Here is a 19,433-nt window from a genome sequence, read left to right as displayed (position 1 = left end):
CAATACCGTCAGGCTATGGGTGACCGCCTGCGTTCTGGCACCAATTTGTCCCTCGTCCTTCCACAACACAGTTCCCAAAAATATTCGAACTCGTTCACAGTAAATGCTGCCCGTATGTGGAACCTTCTCCCGGTCGAGGTCAGACAGGCGTCTTCGGTTCGGGTTTTCAAGGGTTCTCTTTTGAAGTTTTGGGATTGTTCAGACTCCACATGTTAGAGCTTTTGAAATATTTATTTACATTTGATATATTTATTTATAGTTTTATTTTGTACATTCAATTTATTATAGACTTTGTATGTATTAATGTATCAACATTACTTAATATATATATATTCGTATGTACATTTGATTTATTAAATTTATCTGTGTATTTATTGAGTATAGCATATTTCATTTCTTTACTTATCTATTTTTAGTGCCACCCCAAAAACTAATTTTCCCCTCAGATTTTCAAAGGTTAGTTGGAAGAAATCTCTTTATGGGATAAGCTCGCCTTTGTACACAAATATTTCAATTGTTTCTGAAAATTTGTAAGTTACTTTGTGGTACAATAAAGTGTTTAAATAATAATAAATAAAAACTTAATGTAGCGTAAATTGGAATGTTTAAAATAAAAAATAAGGTATTTAATTAATAACTATTGTAACTATAGTGAAAAAATAGGGTGGTTTGAATATTAGACATAACTGGTTGAAGACTGTACCACCTCAGTCAACCGTGACCATGGGACCTGTAAAGGGCTCGAAACGTCGGTTTGTTTGAAAAAACAAATATACGCGATTTAAATCCGAAAAAATAGCTTCACTTCATATGTGTAACAATCGCGAAAACCTAAGAACTCGATATGTTCACTGTAGTTGTTAAGTTGAAAAACAATGTATATGATTTTGTACCAAGAAAACAATAACAATATCTTTTACAGATTACTTAAGTGAATGGAATAAATAAGCCTTAACGTGGGTCATGGACACATCTAGTTATTTATTCCTGACTACGGTACTCTTACGACACTCACAATGAATAAACATGGCTTGGCCAATATATCAGGCCTTTTTTCGTTTATATAACATTTACTGCCTGTGTCATATTTAAAAACTCAAACTTTGCTGCCTGTATAGCAATACCAATTCAAGACCGACCCTGGAAGATTTGAACAAGAAACAATATGTACTAAGCTTGCAAAACTCTTGCATCTCGCAGTAATGTTAAACTCGGACATGGGCGTTAGGGTTTGACGCATTTGTTTTCAAATCAATATCGATATTGATAGACGTGCCTATAATAACGGTATCAAGACCGTGGTTTCTTCTAACAACAAAGTTAATTCGCCCGTCAATGATTTTTTTTTAAGAAAATAGTTTTTTACTGACATGATATACCTAATATGTACCTGAGATAAAAGTGTAGCAAAAAACAAAAAGTGCTAGTGAATTGTCAACAACAATATACACCGAAAATCTAGAATGTGATTTTAATTCGTAATTAAATAAGCAAATTAACAGTTTGAAGACTATCTACCTAGATCCGAGGAAATAAAAGAAACTGCGAATGAACAAAAAATAACACTGGGCGCCATCGGACTTTGGGAGTCTGTTTCTTATCAAGCGGAAGTCACGTTTTGTTCAATTGTGCATAACTTAAATTATTACGAAGCTAAAACACACAGAAGCATTTTTTTTATTAGCGCAAAAAAATTTTGTACCCTTGAGCACCTGGTTCCTCTTGTTATTATAACATAATCGTGTACATAATGAGCCAGTTTCTATTTATATCTCATTAATAACTTTACTTGTAGCGCTCTTCTTTCGCAAATACTTAAATTTTATATCTGGGTAGATGAAAGCAGTGAACCAATACTACCGTCTTATATAAATTATTCGTTTAACCCAATTTCATGTCCAAATTGAAGCGAAATTTCCTACGCCACACGCAAAGGTATAGGAAACCTCCTAAATTTCAGCAGGTTAATAAGGGTCCAAGATTTGCCTTAGGGCAGATGTACAATATAAAACATATCAATTTACGTTTTCGTTACGGTCGATACAGCCGGTAGTGGCACTATAGAGACGTATGCAAACAGCAAGCGGCTTTGCAATTTTCCGCCGCTCTGATGTTTCACTAAGTAATTACTCTTACTTAATTGGTTTCAGCGGACAAAGTACTCAATATTCCGTGTTTACTAATTGGCTTCAAGTCCTTAACATTTGTCTTTAGGAATACCGATATTTTGATTTGTTTTTTATTATGGCTACAAATTAGAAGTAAAACAACAAATGATACGATTTTTGACGAATACGCGTTTCAATTCACATAAAAGAACTACTTATATACATACACATCAAATTATACGAACAGTCCGTTTTATATATTGCTGAACGCTATGTTAACGACGTAGGGTACAATTTTCAACAACAATTTTGATAGTTTATGTAGCTATAGGCCGCTATATACAACAAAACAATTTAGAGTTAGACAAATAATATGGAACTAAGGTAATGTTGTCATCTACATCATCTGTAAATATGGACTCTACATCAAGAATAGCAGCCTAATAACTTCGGTTAAACTGCTTTAACCGACCAATTTCAAGTTAAATAACTTGATGAATGAGAATTAGAAACATACAACTAATGTATAAACTGGGCACCTACATTGCTTCTTTGAAACGAATTTATGAGGAATCGTAAAATTAAGCTCGCCTGTTATAAACTTGGCCAACTTCGATTGATTTGTAGTTTTCTAACCGGTAACAGGTAATGGAGTCGAGGGAACGATAGAGGATAAGTACCAATAGATATTGTTGTATGTGGGATAGAAAAAAATAAAGATCTTATTTAGATGATAACTTCATTAGACGACAACATTAATGGTTGTTTTATCATCCTGCGATTATTCTCTCTATAAAGGCATGTACTATGTAAATACGACATGAATTACTTCATCATTATTAACAATGTATACATATGGCGTCATACATACTTCAAAACTGCACACATTATACTCGTTATCTAATGTAACGTATGTTTTAAATAAAATGAGAGCAAATATATATGAGCTTGGCAAACAACTAGTTATACGACTAGTTTTTCGATTATTCAGAAACCTGAACGAAATATTTAATTACTTGGATATAATTTCCGAATTATTTCCGTTCTGTCGAGTCCCTTTACGTCAGGCCCTGAGCCGCGACTCGCTTACTATTCATGTCGAGTGTTAACGTTTTTCCTCTTCTTTTTCTTTTTAGTCATGTAATTCAATTGATTAAAGATACTCGACTCAGTTTCTTTCACGGTCATAACGAATCTAATTAAGTATCTGAATCTTTTAGTAAGCTTATGATAACGGCGTCATCTTGTCGCTTTTTCGACAAAATTGTCTCATAATGTTAAATAACTAAAAACCAAATACTTTACACCGATTTTCTAATGTCTAAGCTTTGGACCTATTCGAGTTTTACTGAAGTTGAATATTGCATTTATGACAACAATAAATCAGACAGCATTATACTTGGAACAACTCCGCCGCAGTTGCTAAAGAGTCGCGCGGGCATCAGGTATCAGCCAAACCAGGCCACGGCGGGAGGAAATTAACAATACATGTGCAAAAACAATTATCGTAATGCAAATAGGACGTCAGAAGTCGATGACATAGCTGAGTTTGCGAACAAAATCTGTGAATTATTGCTATCGCTGATCAACTAAGCAATTTAGAAATTTATTATTATGTCAAAATTGTTTTCACAAGAAAAAAAGTTAATGATTAAAGAAAAAGAGTTAATGATTCCTAAGACAGTTTCCTTGTATCTTCTATGGTTTCAGATTTCCCCATACTGTCCTATTTAAAAAAAAACACTGTATACTATACATAAAACACTTTTGGAGGTAGTTAGACATTTATTTGAGTGTCAATCACACATTTAAGTAGTTTCACCTATGTGGGGATGGAGAGCTAGAAGGTCGGGGTGGCAAGAAACTGAGAGTGTTAGGACGTGGTAGAGTGAGCAATGTAAGTGTAGTGCGAAGGTGAAGATAGGAGAAGATGGAGACACGGAATTGGAGGCCTCTGCCATCGATTCTTGGTGACTGAGGACAGTGGTGCCAAACCGAAGAGTAGCGAGGTTGTAAGCTGGATAGCAGCTGTAGAGCGGAACCAGCGGGCAGGGAGGAATAACGACGCGACGGCGGTGGTAGCAGCAGCAGTGGATTATATCACTTTGTGCACTTTTTTGAGAATTAAGAAAATATTTTTTTTGCGGAAGGAATAAGAAAGTAAGAAAAGCGGTATTTAAAATCTATTGAGTTAAAACGGAGATTATGTAGAAAAATAAATATATTTTTGTTTAAATTTTGTCATATTTTTATAGCGATTCCAAGAAATTTTTGATTCACCCTTGTATATCAAGATGTAGTGGGCCAAGTCATTGTATTGTATAATATATGGATTAGAAGGCGGAATTAAACTATTAGTCACATCAAAACATATTTTTATTGCTATATTTTCAATCAAAGTTATGCTCCATAACAGCTTATATACTTTTAACCTACTAAAAGTATATAAGCTGTTATGGAGCATAAGGAAGCACACGAAGGCTTTTATACATAGTTAAACAAATTACAATGTGCTGAGTAATAACAACCTTTTGTATGTTTATAGTTAACTATTAACTCATAATTAATTTATTTGGGAAAACAAGGGTTATACTTAAAGAAGTTAACATGTACACCATACACTAAGCATTTAAACAATTATACAGCACATCATTTATGGTTTTACTTTAATCTATATGCTTTCACATCCTATAATAACTTTTTTTTATGCTGCACACAATAGCATTTATATTAAGAAATTATTAGCTATTAAGTATTAGCTAGATTTAAACACATTCGAAAATACAAGAAGCCGTTAGAATAACATTTAACTTAGTTCCAGCAGAACGACCGCTCAAGTTCGTTGCCAACCGTCAAAAAACCCCCACCTTTTTTTTTATGAATGATATTTTGCAGTTGGCCGCTGATGGCCTTTACTGCGCCACCGGAGAAAGAGGGCGAGCTGAAGGCTCATAACCCCGAAAATAAACTTAAAGCTAAGTAGCGGGCCTGAGGGCGCCCAAGTGGGCACGGACCTCGGCTCAGGGCGCTACTGGAGACTTCCGCCAGAAGGGCGTGCTGTAGGAGAGAATCTACCACTGTACGTGCTGAAGTGAGGGGCTCGACGACCTCGCCGGCGAAGACGGTTGGTGCGTGAGGGACGGGACTGACTAGCGATCTGGTTGACCTTCAAAGTGGCGAGAGTGATAAGGTCGTCAGGGTCGTTGAGGACTTTCCTTTGCCGACGGGTCCTACGTACGCGGTGGAGTTGTTCCCTGAGGGGGTTGGGGTGGTGAGGAGCAGAGTCGAAGTATTTCCTCGATGCCTGTTTCATGAATTTGGCTATTGTGGGGAGCCGTAAATCTATATGGAGGTTAGCGTTGCGCAGGTACCACGGGGCACTGTTATATCCGAATTTACATGGGTTAAAATATAAAATAAAATCGCTGAGTTTCCCATTGCATTTACGTCAATGCAATAGGAAACCGAAAACGCGTGCAACCGGGCATGCGCGGAGCAGGCAGTTCGTATAGGATTTGCATGAGGCACATACCTTTTCTTTGAGAATAAAGTTAAGTGTTTTAAAAATAGTTTTTTTTAAAAAGCTTTTCCTGACCCGCCCCGTAACAGCACCCGTCGCGTTGCGCATGAATCTATTTTGGTGAGCCTGCAGGCGGTGTATTAGCGCGGGATTTGCCTGAGCGAATGCGATGCTGGCGTACGTCATGATTGGGCGGATGCAGGTCGTGTACAGTCTCACCTTATTGCGAAGGGAGAGTTTGCTATGCTTGTTGAGAAGGGGATGGAGCCGGCTCATAACAAAGTGGGCGCGATCGCGGATGGTTTTCACGTGTGCTTTGAATGACAGCTTCCTATCGAGCTAAACTCCTAAGTATTTGACCGTGTTCACCCAAGGGTATAGGCGGTCAAAGAGCGAGATCGGGGTGAGGTCTTGTACCCTACGACTGGATAGGTTACTTCGCGTGAAGAATACCGCCGCGCTTTTGTCGGGATTGACTTCGATTCTCCATCTGCGAAACCACTCGCCTAGGCGTGTGGTGGCAGATTGGAGAGCCGCGGAAACTAGCTTGGAGCTGCGCGCCGAATAGTAGAGCGCAGTGTCGTCGGCAAATAGGGCGAGATTTACTGCCTGATACTTCGGGATATCGCAAGTGTACAGGGAAAATAGGAGAGGCGAGAGGACAGAGCCTTGCGGGACTCCAGCTCTTACGGGGTGAGGGGAGGAGAGTGCGCCCTCAACTCGGTAGCGGAAGGAGCGGTTCGACAAGAAGTCACGAATGATGTACACGAGATGATCAGGCACGCCGAGATTGTAAAGCTTGTAAAGTAAGCCGTTGTGCCAGACTTTGTCGAAAGCTTTTGCCACATCGAAGAAGAGGGCGCCGGTGGGCATGAAGCGGGGGCGATCGAAACCTTCGGAGATATGTTCCACTATCCGGTGCACTTGCTGGACGCATGAGTGCCTAGCTCTGAAACCGAACTGTTCGTCGGGGAGGAGATTGTGAGACATGACGTAGTCTCTGAGGCGGGCGTATAGGATGCGCTCATAGAGTTTGCCCATGGTGTTAAGCAGGGAGATGGGACGGTAACTGGAGGGTTCAGATGGAGGTTTCTCGGGCTTGTGAATACCGATGACCACCGCCTCTTTCCACTTTTGCGGAAAGATGCAGTTGGTCAGAGCGGCGTTAAAAATTGCAGTCAGGAGACAGATGAGGGGTGCGGAAAGCTGTTTAAGCACCTTGTTGGAGATACCGTCAGGGCCTGGGGTTTTGCGGGGCTTGAGGTCCTTTATGAGCGATTCTACTTCCTTTGGGGTGACCGGGGGGAGAGGAGGGTCGGAGGGCGGGAGGGTTGCTCTGAGTTCGACCTCAGAGTCCACCTGTGTATGTGCACCTAAGTAATACAAAGGAGCTATGAGAGCGGTAAAGTGCGCCTAAGTATCTAAAATAAGTTCTTATAGTGCGACTATAGCGCTCGCAATTATTTAGTTAGGCGCGACTGCAATGTATCTTTGAATTTTTGTTCACAACGCTGTAGTAGATATACAGCAGCGATATTTTGGGAAAATAAACAAAACATATTTTATTGTCCATAAAGACCGTGAACTCGCTAACTGGAAAGTGATGAAGGATACGATTACAAATTAAAAATTACAACAGTTTGATAAAATAAGTTTTGCTTTTAATACATGCATTTTAGTAGCAGTAGAGTTCCTTGTGAAAAAGTTCGTCCAAGGTAGCACTGCCACCTTACCTATTTCTGCCACCGAGCAGTAATATTAGTATTACTGTGTTCCGGTTTTGAAGGGTAAGGGTGCTGGTGAAATTACATGCACATGGGACTTGTCAACTTATCTCTCTGGGTGACGGACGCAGTGGCAGTGTCCATGATCTTTACTATTTAAAGCTCTGAGTCGCACTGTAACTGTTATGGACAGATGACGCAAGACTTGTACATCTCGTCACTTGATGTTATTTTAAAAAAAAGGAATACTGCCTATACCTTGATACTTACTTACTTAGAAAGAGACTTAAACTTTAACAGTAAATATACTTACTGCGATTGTGCTAAGTAGTCTAGAGCACATTTTATGACTTAGGTACTGTTCTAATGCTAATTTGAGTTTGAACGAAATTTAAGGATCTAGCTAAAATACAATTAAGAGGGATTTATTGTAATGTAAAGCTCATTACGCTGATTCTGAATCAGTATGTAACTTATTTTTTGTAAAATTGCGACTTATTGTACGCAGTATAGTTAATAACGCTACATTAAAATCAAAACTAGCTAGCAACTAATATCCCCAACGGTGTAAATAATATTTTATAAAAGGATATCAAAATAATAGTGGCAAATATTTTATTAAGTGTGGAAAAGCGAACATAGACTATTTGCTAGTACAATATTCCACATTCTAGTAGTAGTAGTACAACAAATTGTTCAATCTGTTCACACAAACGAAATTTGGTGGTAACGTCCAATCTTCAACTCTCTTCACTCACATCACACACATATAATTTTTGGTCCAAAGTGTTTGCCACTGGCCGGCCCTTTTACTTAATGTGTTGACACATTAAGTAAAAGGCCCGGTCAGGACTTCAATGGGTAAGTGCCACGAATAAAATTATTATAGGAACTCAGTGCGCGTTTCTTTATGGCTCTATCTGTCGTGCTTATTAGTTACGGATTGTTAACTTTCTTTCAGTTATTTTGTGAAAATGAATTTGAATATAAATGGAATAAATAATATAACGAAATTATTAATGAAGGGGGCGTCAAATTTGGTGTGGGACATAGTAACAGGTGACGAAACATGGTTTTATTGCTACGATCCCAAAACAAAGCAGCAATCGAGCGTTTGGGTCTTTCGAGATGTGCCGAAACAAAGTGGCACGCGTGCAAAGCGGATGAAATGAATTTTTAAAGGTGAACAACGTTGACCTTATGAGCCATCCCGCGTACAGTCCCGACCTGGCACCTTGTGACTTTTATTTATTTCCAAAAATTAAGAACCAGTTACGCGGTCAATGATTTCATCATCTGGTGTAGCTGCTGCTGTTGCTGTCGAAGTGTATGAAAAATATGTTTCAGTGATTGTTTATTTATTTATTTATTTAATAGTTTATTGTACAGGAAAAATACAACAAGTCACAAAGAATACAAGCGAAATTAAAAACAAAAGGTTCTGCTTATTTCTAATAGAAATTTCTTCCTGCAGACCTAAATACAGGACACTTTAACTAAAAGAACGGGCATATGTGCACAACAAAACAAGAAAAAAAATTATAAAAATAATATAAATATATTAAATATATTAAATTGTTATAAATTATATGTAAATTATATAAATATTTAGATAAATACATATTTTATAATACCTAAGATATGGATGGAATAGTAGATAAATAATGCTCTTTAACTCTCACTTTAAAAATAGCTAACGATTTACTTTCGTGAACAGTAATAGGAAGTGCATTCCAAAGTCTGACCGCATGAACAGTGAAGGAGTGAGAGTAGAAACCGGAATTGAAGCATGGAAAAGATAACTGGGACCTAACAAGAGAGTGACAGGGTTTATCCTGGGACCTAAGGAAGCTGAAACGCTCTTTCAGGTACCCGGGAGACACAGGGTTATGTAAAATATTGTAAAGAATGGAGACAATATGCAAATTCCTGCGGAGACGGATGGGAAGCCATTTGAGCTGACTGCGGAAATGTGAAATTCGGTCATATTTACGAAGCCCAAAGATGAACCTTATACATAGGTTTTGCAGTCGTTCAAGCTTATTTAGCAGTTCTTCAGTAGCATCCAAATAGCAGGAATCAGCATAGTCTAAGAAGGGCAAAATAAGTGTTTGGACTAAACATATCTTGGTTTTTAAAGGTAAATCGTTTTGGAGGCGCTTAAGTGAGTGCAAGGAGAAATGGACTTTACGACTGACTTCATTAATATGTGGAGTCCAAACCAAATTACAATCCAAAAGCAAGCCAAGATTAGTTGCAGTAGAAGCATAAGCAATAGGCGTGGAATTATACGCTATAGTTGGGACAGAATCTAGATGCAATATGCCACGCATATACCCACTTCCCACAACATAACATGAGAATAAAAGAATAATTTTAATTAGAATCATATATTTAAACCGTCTAAAATCACATTCGTGTTGACAATGATTAATTAAAATTTACGTAAAACATAACTTCTGTAGTACACAATATAACTTTTAATTACTCACACTAGTCACTAAAATGCCTGGTTTATGACAACAGCTGATAAATAACTGTGTTTATACCCAAAATGTTAAATCAATAAGAATTTAGGAATTTCATAAAGGCACTGATAAGTAAGCAGTGAACATTTTAAAACAGATAACAATATGATGGCTTATCTGTAGTTACTGAAATATACTTTACTAACACACCAAGTCATACTTTACTAACTCGTCCAGACGATGTAAATTCATATACTCCTTATATGCTTCAATCCCATTTCAGCGTGAAGAGTTTCAATGATCTACTATTTGTCACAATTAAAAGTTTATTACTTGCAAAACGTGCATGCTTAGTGATCTAAACACATATAAGTAAGAAATGTTTAATACAACATTATTATAACCTAATTTGTACCATACAAATGCATTGATGACAACTACGCATAATATTAATATTGTCAAAAATAAGTGAACACATTTAGTAAGTACCCGAAATATTTAGTGCCAATTGTTTTGGGTCATTGCTGATATTACGGACGCATGATATGGAAATTAAAATTAAGTAGGTGGAAATTAAAATTAAGTAGATAAAAGCTTAAACAACACTGGTACAGAATTATCAAACACTTCGCACAATGGTGTTCACGATCAACATTGCTACCATTGCCATAAACCAAAATATGCAGCACACTAAATACATTTTCACAATATAAAGGAACACAATTTAAATATAAGCCTTTTAAAGAAAAATATATAATACTTGTCAGTTCCAAGACAACAAAACCCACTGTGTAATAAAGTGATAGACAGTATATTAGAAGTTTTTATAGACAGTATACTAAAAGGTATGACTCCCTTTAAAAGAATTGCAACACAGGTTGCAAATCTCACATGTCCAAATCAAATATGAGATCATTTTTAAACTTAACTTCTAGATAGTGACCCTTGTTTAATTTTGAGGGGTCATACAGGTTGGTTTTATGTTTGATACTATCACAGGTGATTGATTCACAAGAGGTCTCTTTTTTTTCTTCATTTTTAGTGTCAGGGTTAGGAGGTATAGATGCTTCAGATTCCCAAATAGCAGGTTCTGCCTTTTCATTTGCAGCACTCTTATTGTTGATTATATTCAGCACAGACTTAGTGGTTTCTCTGACCCTATTGTCATTCTTGCCTTCAGTAGAGTATTGCTTGTTCTCATCATTTGTATTATCACTCAACATTTCAGATTTTACATCATACTCTTTTGCTTCTTCATCCGTGTTATCGACAATATTCAGCACAGATCTAAGATTTTCATTTGATTGCTCTTCAAACCCATGGGACATCTTAGACATATCGAGAGTAGTTTCATGATCTCTTGATTCGTTTTTGCAATCAACTTCAGCATCAGAAGTATCTGCAAGTCCGCTGTCGCGGCGTAACTTAATCGCCGATTTCAACTTAGGCCTGGTAGTCTGAAAAACATGAAAAAAAAACATGAGTAGGTTATGTTATCTTAAGAATCAGTTACAACTGTACTGGATAAAACAATGAGGATTGTTTGTTTTCACACAAGCATACCTGTATAACACATTCAGTAAACACAGTTGTTTGCATAATCATGGAAAATTTTAAAATATTGGTAAGAATGTTTTTTAAATTAAAAATTAAAAATTTAAATTAAAATTTTTCAATTACAACAATATCAATGATTTTAGTGAAAAGGTTGTACCTTTGACAAATTGAAAACCTCATCTTCAGCTTCACTTTCACTTTTTCGCTGCTCTTGATTACGTTTTTTACTTTTTTTACGTTGGTTTTTCTTTTTCTGTCCTTCAATGGAAGAATTGTACCTGAAATACAGTAAGTTGACCATGAATAACCAGTATTAGTCACCAAGACAGGATGTTCGAAAATTATCTTATTGTTTACTTTAATTGTTATCATATCAACACCTTGATCACTTTGCTTAAATTGTTAGTATTACCGTGTTGATATGATAAGTACAATTCTAAGATAGATGCCAATTTTCCCCATCATTCACCTGATAATAGATGCAGAAAAAATCATATTATACATGCAACCCACCTATAAAATTGTCGGGCAATGACATCGTTAAACCTAACAGTCTTTTTCAAACTAAATTCTTCTGGAATACAATCAGAGCTGATGTAATCCATGGATGATGCAAAATCTACACTAGACTCTGAAAAACTCCTCATTGTAGGTGGTTTACGCAATATGCCTTTAGCTCCATTTTCAGAATTTCCGGTGTCTGTCCACACAATCTCTTCTTTATAGTCTTCGTCTTTAAGAATAGGAGAGTTAACATCGTCATCATCTTCATCAAGTTCATCAGAGTTGTTGGAAGATACAACTATATTCGTTTCAGAACCTAAATTGGTCACTTCCACAACAGGAGATGGCTCTCCTTCTTGAGCAGCTATTGAATTAGTAGTTGCAAAAACCTTTGAAGTTTTCTTAATTTCAGACACATCAAATTCTTCAATCAACATTGAATCTTCGCATATACCAATTTTAAATTTCTGAGGGGCATATCCATTTAGTTCCATTTGTAATATTACATTATTGTCCCATGCTTCTCCACTCACATTTTCGAATGTAACACTCTCATCAAAGGCAAGTATGGCAGCATAATGTACTGGTACATATCCTGATCCAACAGATGTAAATTTTATCAAAATTTTGTTACCATCCTTTTTTACTATAACTGATTCAGGCTCAGTATTTTTAACATGAAAAGTGAATGCTATCACATCATCCAGCACATTATGTGTGTAAGGTGGCAGGGAGTAACCCAATGAAGGATTCAAAAATGTTTCAGTTTTAAATGTGGACTCAGGTAGCTGTACTTGTTGGGCAGTAGACTCTACAGGTGCTGAAGGCAACTCTACAATTAAATTTTCTCTAGAATTTTCTTCATCACTCTGAGAACCTGAGTTTTCTTCACTCTCTACACCACTATCAATTTTTGAAGAACATTCATTCATTGGGGTTACATGTTTTCGCATAACTGGGAGGGTAACAATTAACATATGTCTCTTTTTATCAAATTTTGCATTACCACATTCTTCGTTAACATAATAGGGAAGTGAGACATCTAGTTTATATTTAGCTGGGCTCTCAGATTTTATACTTAATGATTTCTCTTTTACATCCAGAGTGCAATCTTTAGTAGATGACAAGAGAGGAAGATTGATCTCCACTACTATACAATTGGGAATAGCAGAATATTGTTTACAGTCTTTATTGTAGGTGAAGTCTTGCAAATCTATGGCTTTTTGCTGTTTTATGACATATTTAGGTATAGTGTATCCATTTTCAGTTGCATGAGTAAATTCATTCTTATCTCTCATCAGAGTTCTTCTTGCCTGCGGCAATGCACTAGATGCTATCTTAGGTTTAGGTTGCTCGAGTTGAGAATTTTTCAAAGCTATTCTTGCATCTTTAGACTCAGGTGACATTCCAGCATAACTTTTTTGTGGATACAATTTCTCTAAAATTTCTGGTGTCAGTTCTCTAACATCTTCATCTGTAGGAGGTTTGTAGTTTGGATCTTCTGTCCTTATAACAGATGGAACGGCAAACCCCTTGTATTGTGACTTAGGAAAGCGGCAATTATTACTGTCTAAATGGATATTGTATGTCTTTGCTAAACCCTCGATTGCGGTTTTATTCACCAAGTTGCGGAACTCATTATTAGCATATGCCATCCGCAGTGTGTCTGGATGAAACACCACGTCATATATCACACATCTTTCTCTTTTGTCGTTGTAATCTTCTCGAGGTGGTACAAGAGAATAAGGCACCTGCCAGTTCATGCCTTTCTTTCCGTCGACGATCTGAACGTTGCCGGATGGTTTGCCGACATTTTCATTACTACAAATGTTTATAAAAGCTTTCCTGTCACCTGCAACACTTGTTTTGATGACATAACCTGCCTTAGGATTAATAAATGTTACGTCGTAGCCTCGTTCTTTCTCGAGTTGGGTCATTTCTTTCTGATAGATAGCTTGGTTCGCCGGGTCACGTACTTCCTCGCAGTACTCGGCCAACAAATCTCGAAATTTCTTTTGCTTCATCGCTTCTTGAATATTTTCTAAATCAATGCGAGAGAGTGATGGTTCATCATCTCGAGGTGGTACTCCTGTTGCCATTTTGATAGGCCTTCACTGGTCGATTTATAAATAAACACTATATACGCATTCACAAAAACCACAATTATTATATTATTAACAGTTGACTTGTCGAGCTGGGTATTCATTCATAGACGACGATATATTTTTTTTTTGTTCTGGTTTAAAGTCTATGTTTTGCACATCCGAACTGAGTTGCCAGTTTTAGATCAATTTAAAGTAAAAAGTGAAATAAATCCTCCTCAAATTAAATATAGGCACGTGTGGTGCGTGTGTAAATATCTTCCTTTTTATCTTTTATCTAACCCAACCTACCATATTCATTTTCATTCAAATTCCGTAGCTCTTCCATAGTCTGTTCCGTACAGTCAAGAGCACGTCAAGCTTGACACTTCGTATGTTACTTTCTTAGAGGATGGAAAAAACTTTGGATCGTTCCTAGTCTTAGAGGATGGAAAAAAAATAAAAGTTCCTGGTGTTATTAAAAAACAGTTTTTTTTCTGAGGTGAAAAAAAACAATGAAAAAAACATGAAAAGAAACCGTTTTTTTTCTGAAGTACGCCTTTTTCTAATAATATGAAAATAAAAATATGACTATATGACAATTGTATTTTTTTTACTACATTTCCTCTTTTGTTGTTAATATTCATCGAGTGTATAACCAGAAATAGAGACGAAATAAGGGCCATATATTCCTGTGATAACACATTAGCGATACAGCTCAAATATCAACTCCCGTTTACACTGAAATATAGACAAGCCAACTACTGACCTGTGTGTACGTCTCCGTATATTCCAAAAAATATTCTGTATTTATTTATTTATTGTAATAAAAATAATATTTCTATTCGGTGGTGTGGGAAAAACAGCAAAACATCTAATTACAAAACAAACGGAATCACATTTCATCGGTAATTGAATATTAAATATGTAATTTTGCAATTAACGTCCATTGTAGCAAAGCTCAAGTTAACTGGTCGATTTGAAGTGAAACAGTTGACGACACTTATTGATGACACCCGTCAATGTTTCGAACTCGGGCTAGTCAATCGGAGCACAGTTGTCACAGTAATGATATCTTAGACTATTTTTTTTTTCCATCCTCTAAGAATGATATGGCAGGATATTTCAAACACGTTAAATAACATTTCGTCTCTATTTCTGGTTATATACTCGATGTTAATATTATTCTTCGTAGATAAATTGCTCAAAATAAATGGGCAACATTTCACAGTGTTGTCAATTTGTGGCGAATTCCCCAAATTGCGGGGAATTTCATCTCGATTGGGCATTTTGTGGTATTGACGCTATGTGGGGAAAATGTGGGGATTCTAACATTTTACCTGTTTTTAAAATCTATCGATTGCTGTTGCATCGCTACTTTAATGATTACTGATAAAAACGCTATTTATTTATTTATCTAATATTAATATTTTTTTCCACATCGCACATATCCCTTAAATAGCAACATTTACAAAGAATTATTAGCAAGCTGCTTAAATAAAATTATTCGGCAGGATTTGAAGCACTTTGTCTGGAATTGTAAAACTACTACTATTATCAGTCGATGCGTCTTGAGCCCACGACCCTTCCTCTTCCTCCCGTTAAGGTTAGGTCGGTCTCCTGTATGAAAAATAAAAGTTAGTGTCTTATTTTATTTCAGTTATTCCAGTTTATTTTTACTGAAAAAAATTAAATGTAGAAAAAACCAGGGTGCTGTGTTTTTTTTTCATGTTTTTTTTTTTTCAAAAATGTGAAAAAAAAATTTGTTTTTTTTTTCAAGTTACAACACTAATCGTTCCTAATACAAAACTACTTGGTGGTTCTTAAAGTAAGCGGCAAAGAGTTAGATTTAAATCTTAAGTGTCTAGCTAGATGACCCTGTACCTTTCCCATCCCCATCATTGGCTAAATTTGAAGGCAAAGCCATTAACAATAATAAAGAAGTGTCTCTGGTCCACAAAATATGCTTAGAGGATGGAAAAAAATTAGTCTAAGGAAATATCTGAGTGTTCGCGTTTGTGCTGATGGCTTAGCCAAATCCTCAATAAATTAAGAAAGTATATGTCAGTGTCAAACCTATATAGTGTCAGTCCTATCTTTCTATAATAAAGTAGTTTGTGTATAATAATTTGTATGTCAGTAAACCAACAACATAAATCAAGATTCGCTCTGGACCTTTTGGAGGGAAAAGTGTCGTTTTTATTTTGACTTTCAATTATTTTGTGAAATCTAGTTTAAAGTGGAATAGGATAGTGCTATTGTGCCTTAATCGAAGATTAAAACGCGAAATTATACGAATCTCGAACTAAAATACCCGTATCAGCCCGTTCTAAGGAATCCCGAGTCAATCCAAGCACGCCGCCTCAAATTGCCTATCCTCTTTGTGGTGGCCATATTTACAGAAACATAATTCAACTTCATGTACCAAAAAAGAATAATGTACCAAGACTTGGCTGTATGGTGTAAAATCTTTGCCTTTTCCTTTATGGAAAGAAGAAAAAAAAACAACATAAATCAACGTCAACACCATACCATAATCAGGATTGCTGTTCTAGCACCTTTGTCGCTAGATCTAGAGGATTTTATGCATGTTTAGCGGGTAGAAACTACTTCTAGCGTCTTTTTGACCGCTAGGCTCTTTTCAGAAACAAACATTATACCCTGTCAATCAAATACGGTAAATTAGTAATATTCGGCCAATTTTCTAGTTCTAACGTTGATAACACTAACGTAGAATCGGATTGAACGGCAATTCCCTGTAATAAACAAACTTTCAATATCTATTCGTTCGTTTGATGCCTTTCTCGCTCGTTGCAATTAGGAATGAGGAAGAAAAAAACCTATTGATTGAATCTTTTTCACTCACAGAATGATGAGATGAATATAATTATTTTTTGTTTGTTGTGTTCAAAACTAAATTAAAATAAGTGCTTTTTGGTTCATAATGTCATAATTATTTGCAATTTTGTTTACTGTTTTTGAATCAAATTCGATTTTCAAATAAGCATGGAATTATAGAAACGAAAGGGTAAAGTACGAGGAGTTCAAACATTGGTTGAAACCAGTACCAGGTGACTCTACAAAAGCATTTTGTAGTTGCCACTGCGAAATGTACGCAAAAATTAATGACTTGAAAAAGCATTTAGAAACAAAAAAAAACACAAAAAAGATGCGAACTAATTCTCAGTACAGATAATTGTAATTTTCTCAAGGACCAATACTATAAATGTATGCAACTTTTGTGCAAGAGCGGAGTGTGTTAACGGCACGTTAACGGCAACGCACTGTATAACGCTGAATGTGAAGAGAATCATAGATACAGAATATTGATTCTGTATCTATGGAAGAGAATGCATATTCTATCACTCTTCATTGTCTATGCTGTAGGTTGCTATGGCTACAGTCTGACTTGTTATTTTTTCACTCTTGTCACTCATGTATATACTGTTACATTTAAACTTGCTCTACTTATTAAATATATAATAATATTCATTTATACTTGCATATCCTTTATTATTCACATAACAAAAACTTAAAATGGTAGCAGAGCGTAAAAGAATCCGATATTTTTGAAGTGAAGTGTAAAACTCGCGCAATATAAGACGATGCCGAAAACGACATATCACATCGAACCTTTGGATAAGGATAACTATGATACCTGGGCGATACAAGCTGAAGCCGTGCTAATAAAAAACAAACTTTGGAAGTATGTTACTAACACACTACCTCCAACTCCAAGCAACGATGAACTTGACAGCGACAGAGAGGCTAAGTCAGAACTTATTTTACTGATTGCACCTTCACAGTTAAAGGACATCAAGAAATGCACTTCTGCGAAAGCCCTATGGGACAAATTAAAGGAAATACATGCAAATAAAGGCCCTGCGAGAAAAGCTAGGTACTCTTCTAAAACGGTTAATACTAACTAAACTTGAAGACAGCATTGTTCGTGAGCACCTGAACAAGTTTATGGACACAGTAGACAAGTTAGCAGAAATGGATGTAGATATTAACGAGGAACTACTCACTATCCTGATGCTCTACAGTCTTTCCTCTGAATACGAAAACTTTCGTGTAGCCATGGAGTCACGCGACGTTCTACCGAAACCTGAGGAACTTAAAATAAAAATTATTGAAGAGAGTGACGCTCGACACCGTGACGTCGAAGTCAGCCCGCCACCACATGAAGAAGAAAACGCACTCTACGTATCTTGCAAAATCTGTAAGAAATCGGGACGAAAAATCTTTCAGAAGAAGACGCACAAGATTTGCTCTAACTGCTGGAAGAAAAATAAAGCGGCTAAAGGCTCAGAAAATAAGTTCCTATTATGCCGAAGATTGCTACCTCACTTCAAACAAAAACAACCAGAACGACTGGATACTTGACAGCGGCTGTACCTCTCATATGACGTTTCAACATGAGTACTTCAAAAACTTTAGTACAGTTTCAAGAAAACTTAATTTTGCTTCAGAACAGCACTCTACTGAAATTAAAGGTGAAGGCAGAGTAACACTGAAAACCAATTATCGAGTAATTAATCTCGAAAACACTCTGTACGTACCCTCACTTAGTAAAAATTTACTCTCAGTGCCAAAAATGACAGAACATGGAGCTTCTGTAACTTTTAAAAAAGATAAAGCGTTCGTACGCAATAAGACAGGAGATTTGGTTATGACTGCGGAAAAATGTCAAAACAGTGGTCTCTACTATGTCAAGTCGCAAACCATCGAACAAAATTACGCAGCTACATTTGAAACAATTTCAAACAGTGCGAATAAAAACTCCTTACTGGAATGGCACAGGAAGCTTGGACATATGAACGACAAAGATCTGCGTCTAGCTCTCAACAAGGAGACTTTGATTGGATTACACTTTGACAAAAAAGAGTCTCTGTCCGACTGTGACGCATGCATTCAAGCTAAAATGACTCGCGTACCAAGCCCTCCACAAAGATCAACTCCTAGAACAACTGAACGCTTGGAGATTGTCCACAGTGACGTGTGTGGTCCTATCACACCTTCTAATGGGAAGAACTGCTACTTCGTCACCTTTATAGACGATTTCAGTAGATATGGACGTGTCTACTTTATGAAAAACAAATCTGAAGTACTAAATCACTTCAAAACATACAAACGAGAAATGGAAACATTTACTGGAAATAAAGTCAAGCACCTGCAAACAGATAACGGCACAGAATATGTCAACGGCAAATTTCAAGCCTATCTTCAGGAAAATGGAATAGTAAGACCTTATCCGCACCTTATACCCCACACCAGAACGGAATTGCTGAGCGCAAAAATCGTACACTGCTGGAGAAAGCTAGAGCAATGCTAATAGACGCCAAAGCACCTATGTTTCTATGGGCGGAAGCCATAAATACGGCGAACTATTTATCCAATAGAAGCATAAACAGTGCTATAGAAAACAGAACGCCATTTGAAAAATGTACACGGTACTAAGAAAACCGTGC

At 36.6% G+C, this 19,433-nt stretch overlaps 1 protein-coding gene across 2 annotated transcripts; it reads right to left on the bottom strand.

Annotated features, from left to right (window-relative positions):
• Positions 1 to 9,772: 9,772 nt before the first annotated feature.
• On the bottom strand, positions 9,773 to 14,076 carry LOC113237393 (protein kintoun). Of its 2 annotated transcripts, XM_026473830.1 has the most exons (4): positions 13,795 to 14,076; positions 11,891 to 13,677; positions 11,535 to 11,655; positions 9,773 to 11,277 (listed from the first exon to the last, which is right to left on the bottom strand). In XM_026473830.1, the coding sequence occupies exons 1-4, from the start codon at positions 13,978 to 13,980 to the stop codon at positions 10,708 to 10,710; spliced, it is 2,664 nt and encodes an 887-aa protein (XP_026329615.1). In that variant the 5' UTR covers positions 13,981 to 14,076; the 3' UTR covers positions 9,773 to 10,707. The 2 variants fall into 2 exon arrangements, with proteins under 2 accessions (XP_026329615.1, XP_026329614.1); XM_026473829.1 differs by having other exon boundaries at positions 11,891 to 14,076.
• Between the last annotated feature and the right edge of the window lie 5,357 nt (positions 14,077 to 19,433).

This window comes from Hyposmocoma kahamanoa, unplaced genomic scaffold (genome assembly GCF_003589595.1).
Source record: "Hyposmocoma kahamanoa isolate Upper Pololo Valley unplaced genomic scaffold, ASM358959v1 93, whole genome shotgun sequence".
NCBI classification, from domain to species: domain Eukaryota; kingdom Metazoa; phylum Arthropoda; class Insecta; order Lepidoptera; family Cosmopterigidae; genus Hyposmocoma; species Hyposmocoma kahamanoa.
Note: the sequence above shows the minus strand (reverse complement) of the source record. Positions and strands in the feature narration are given on the sequence as shown.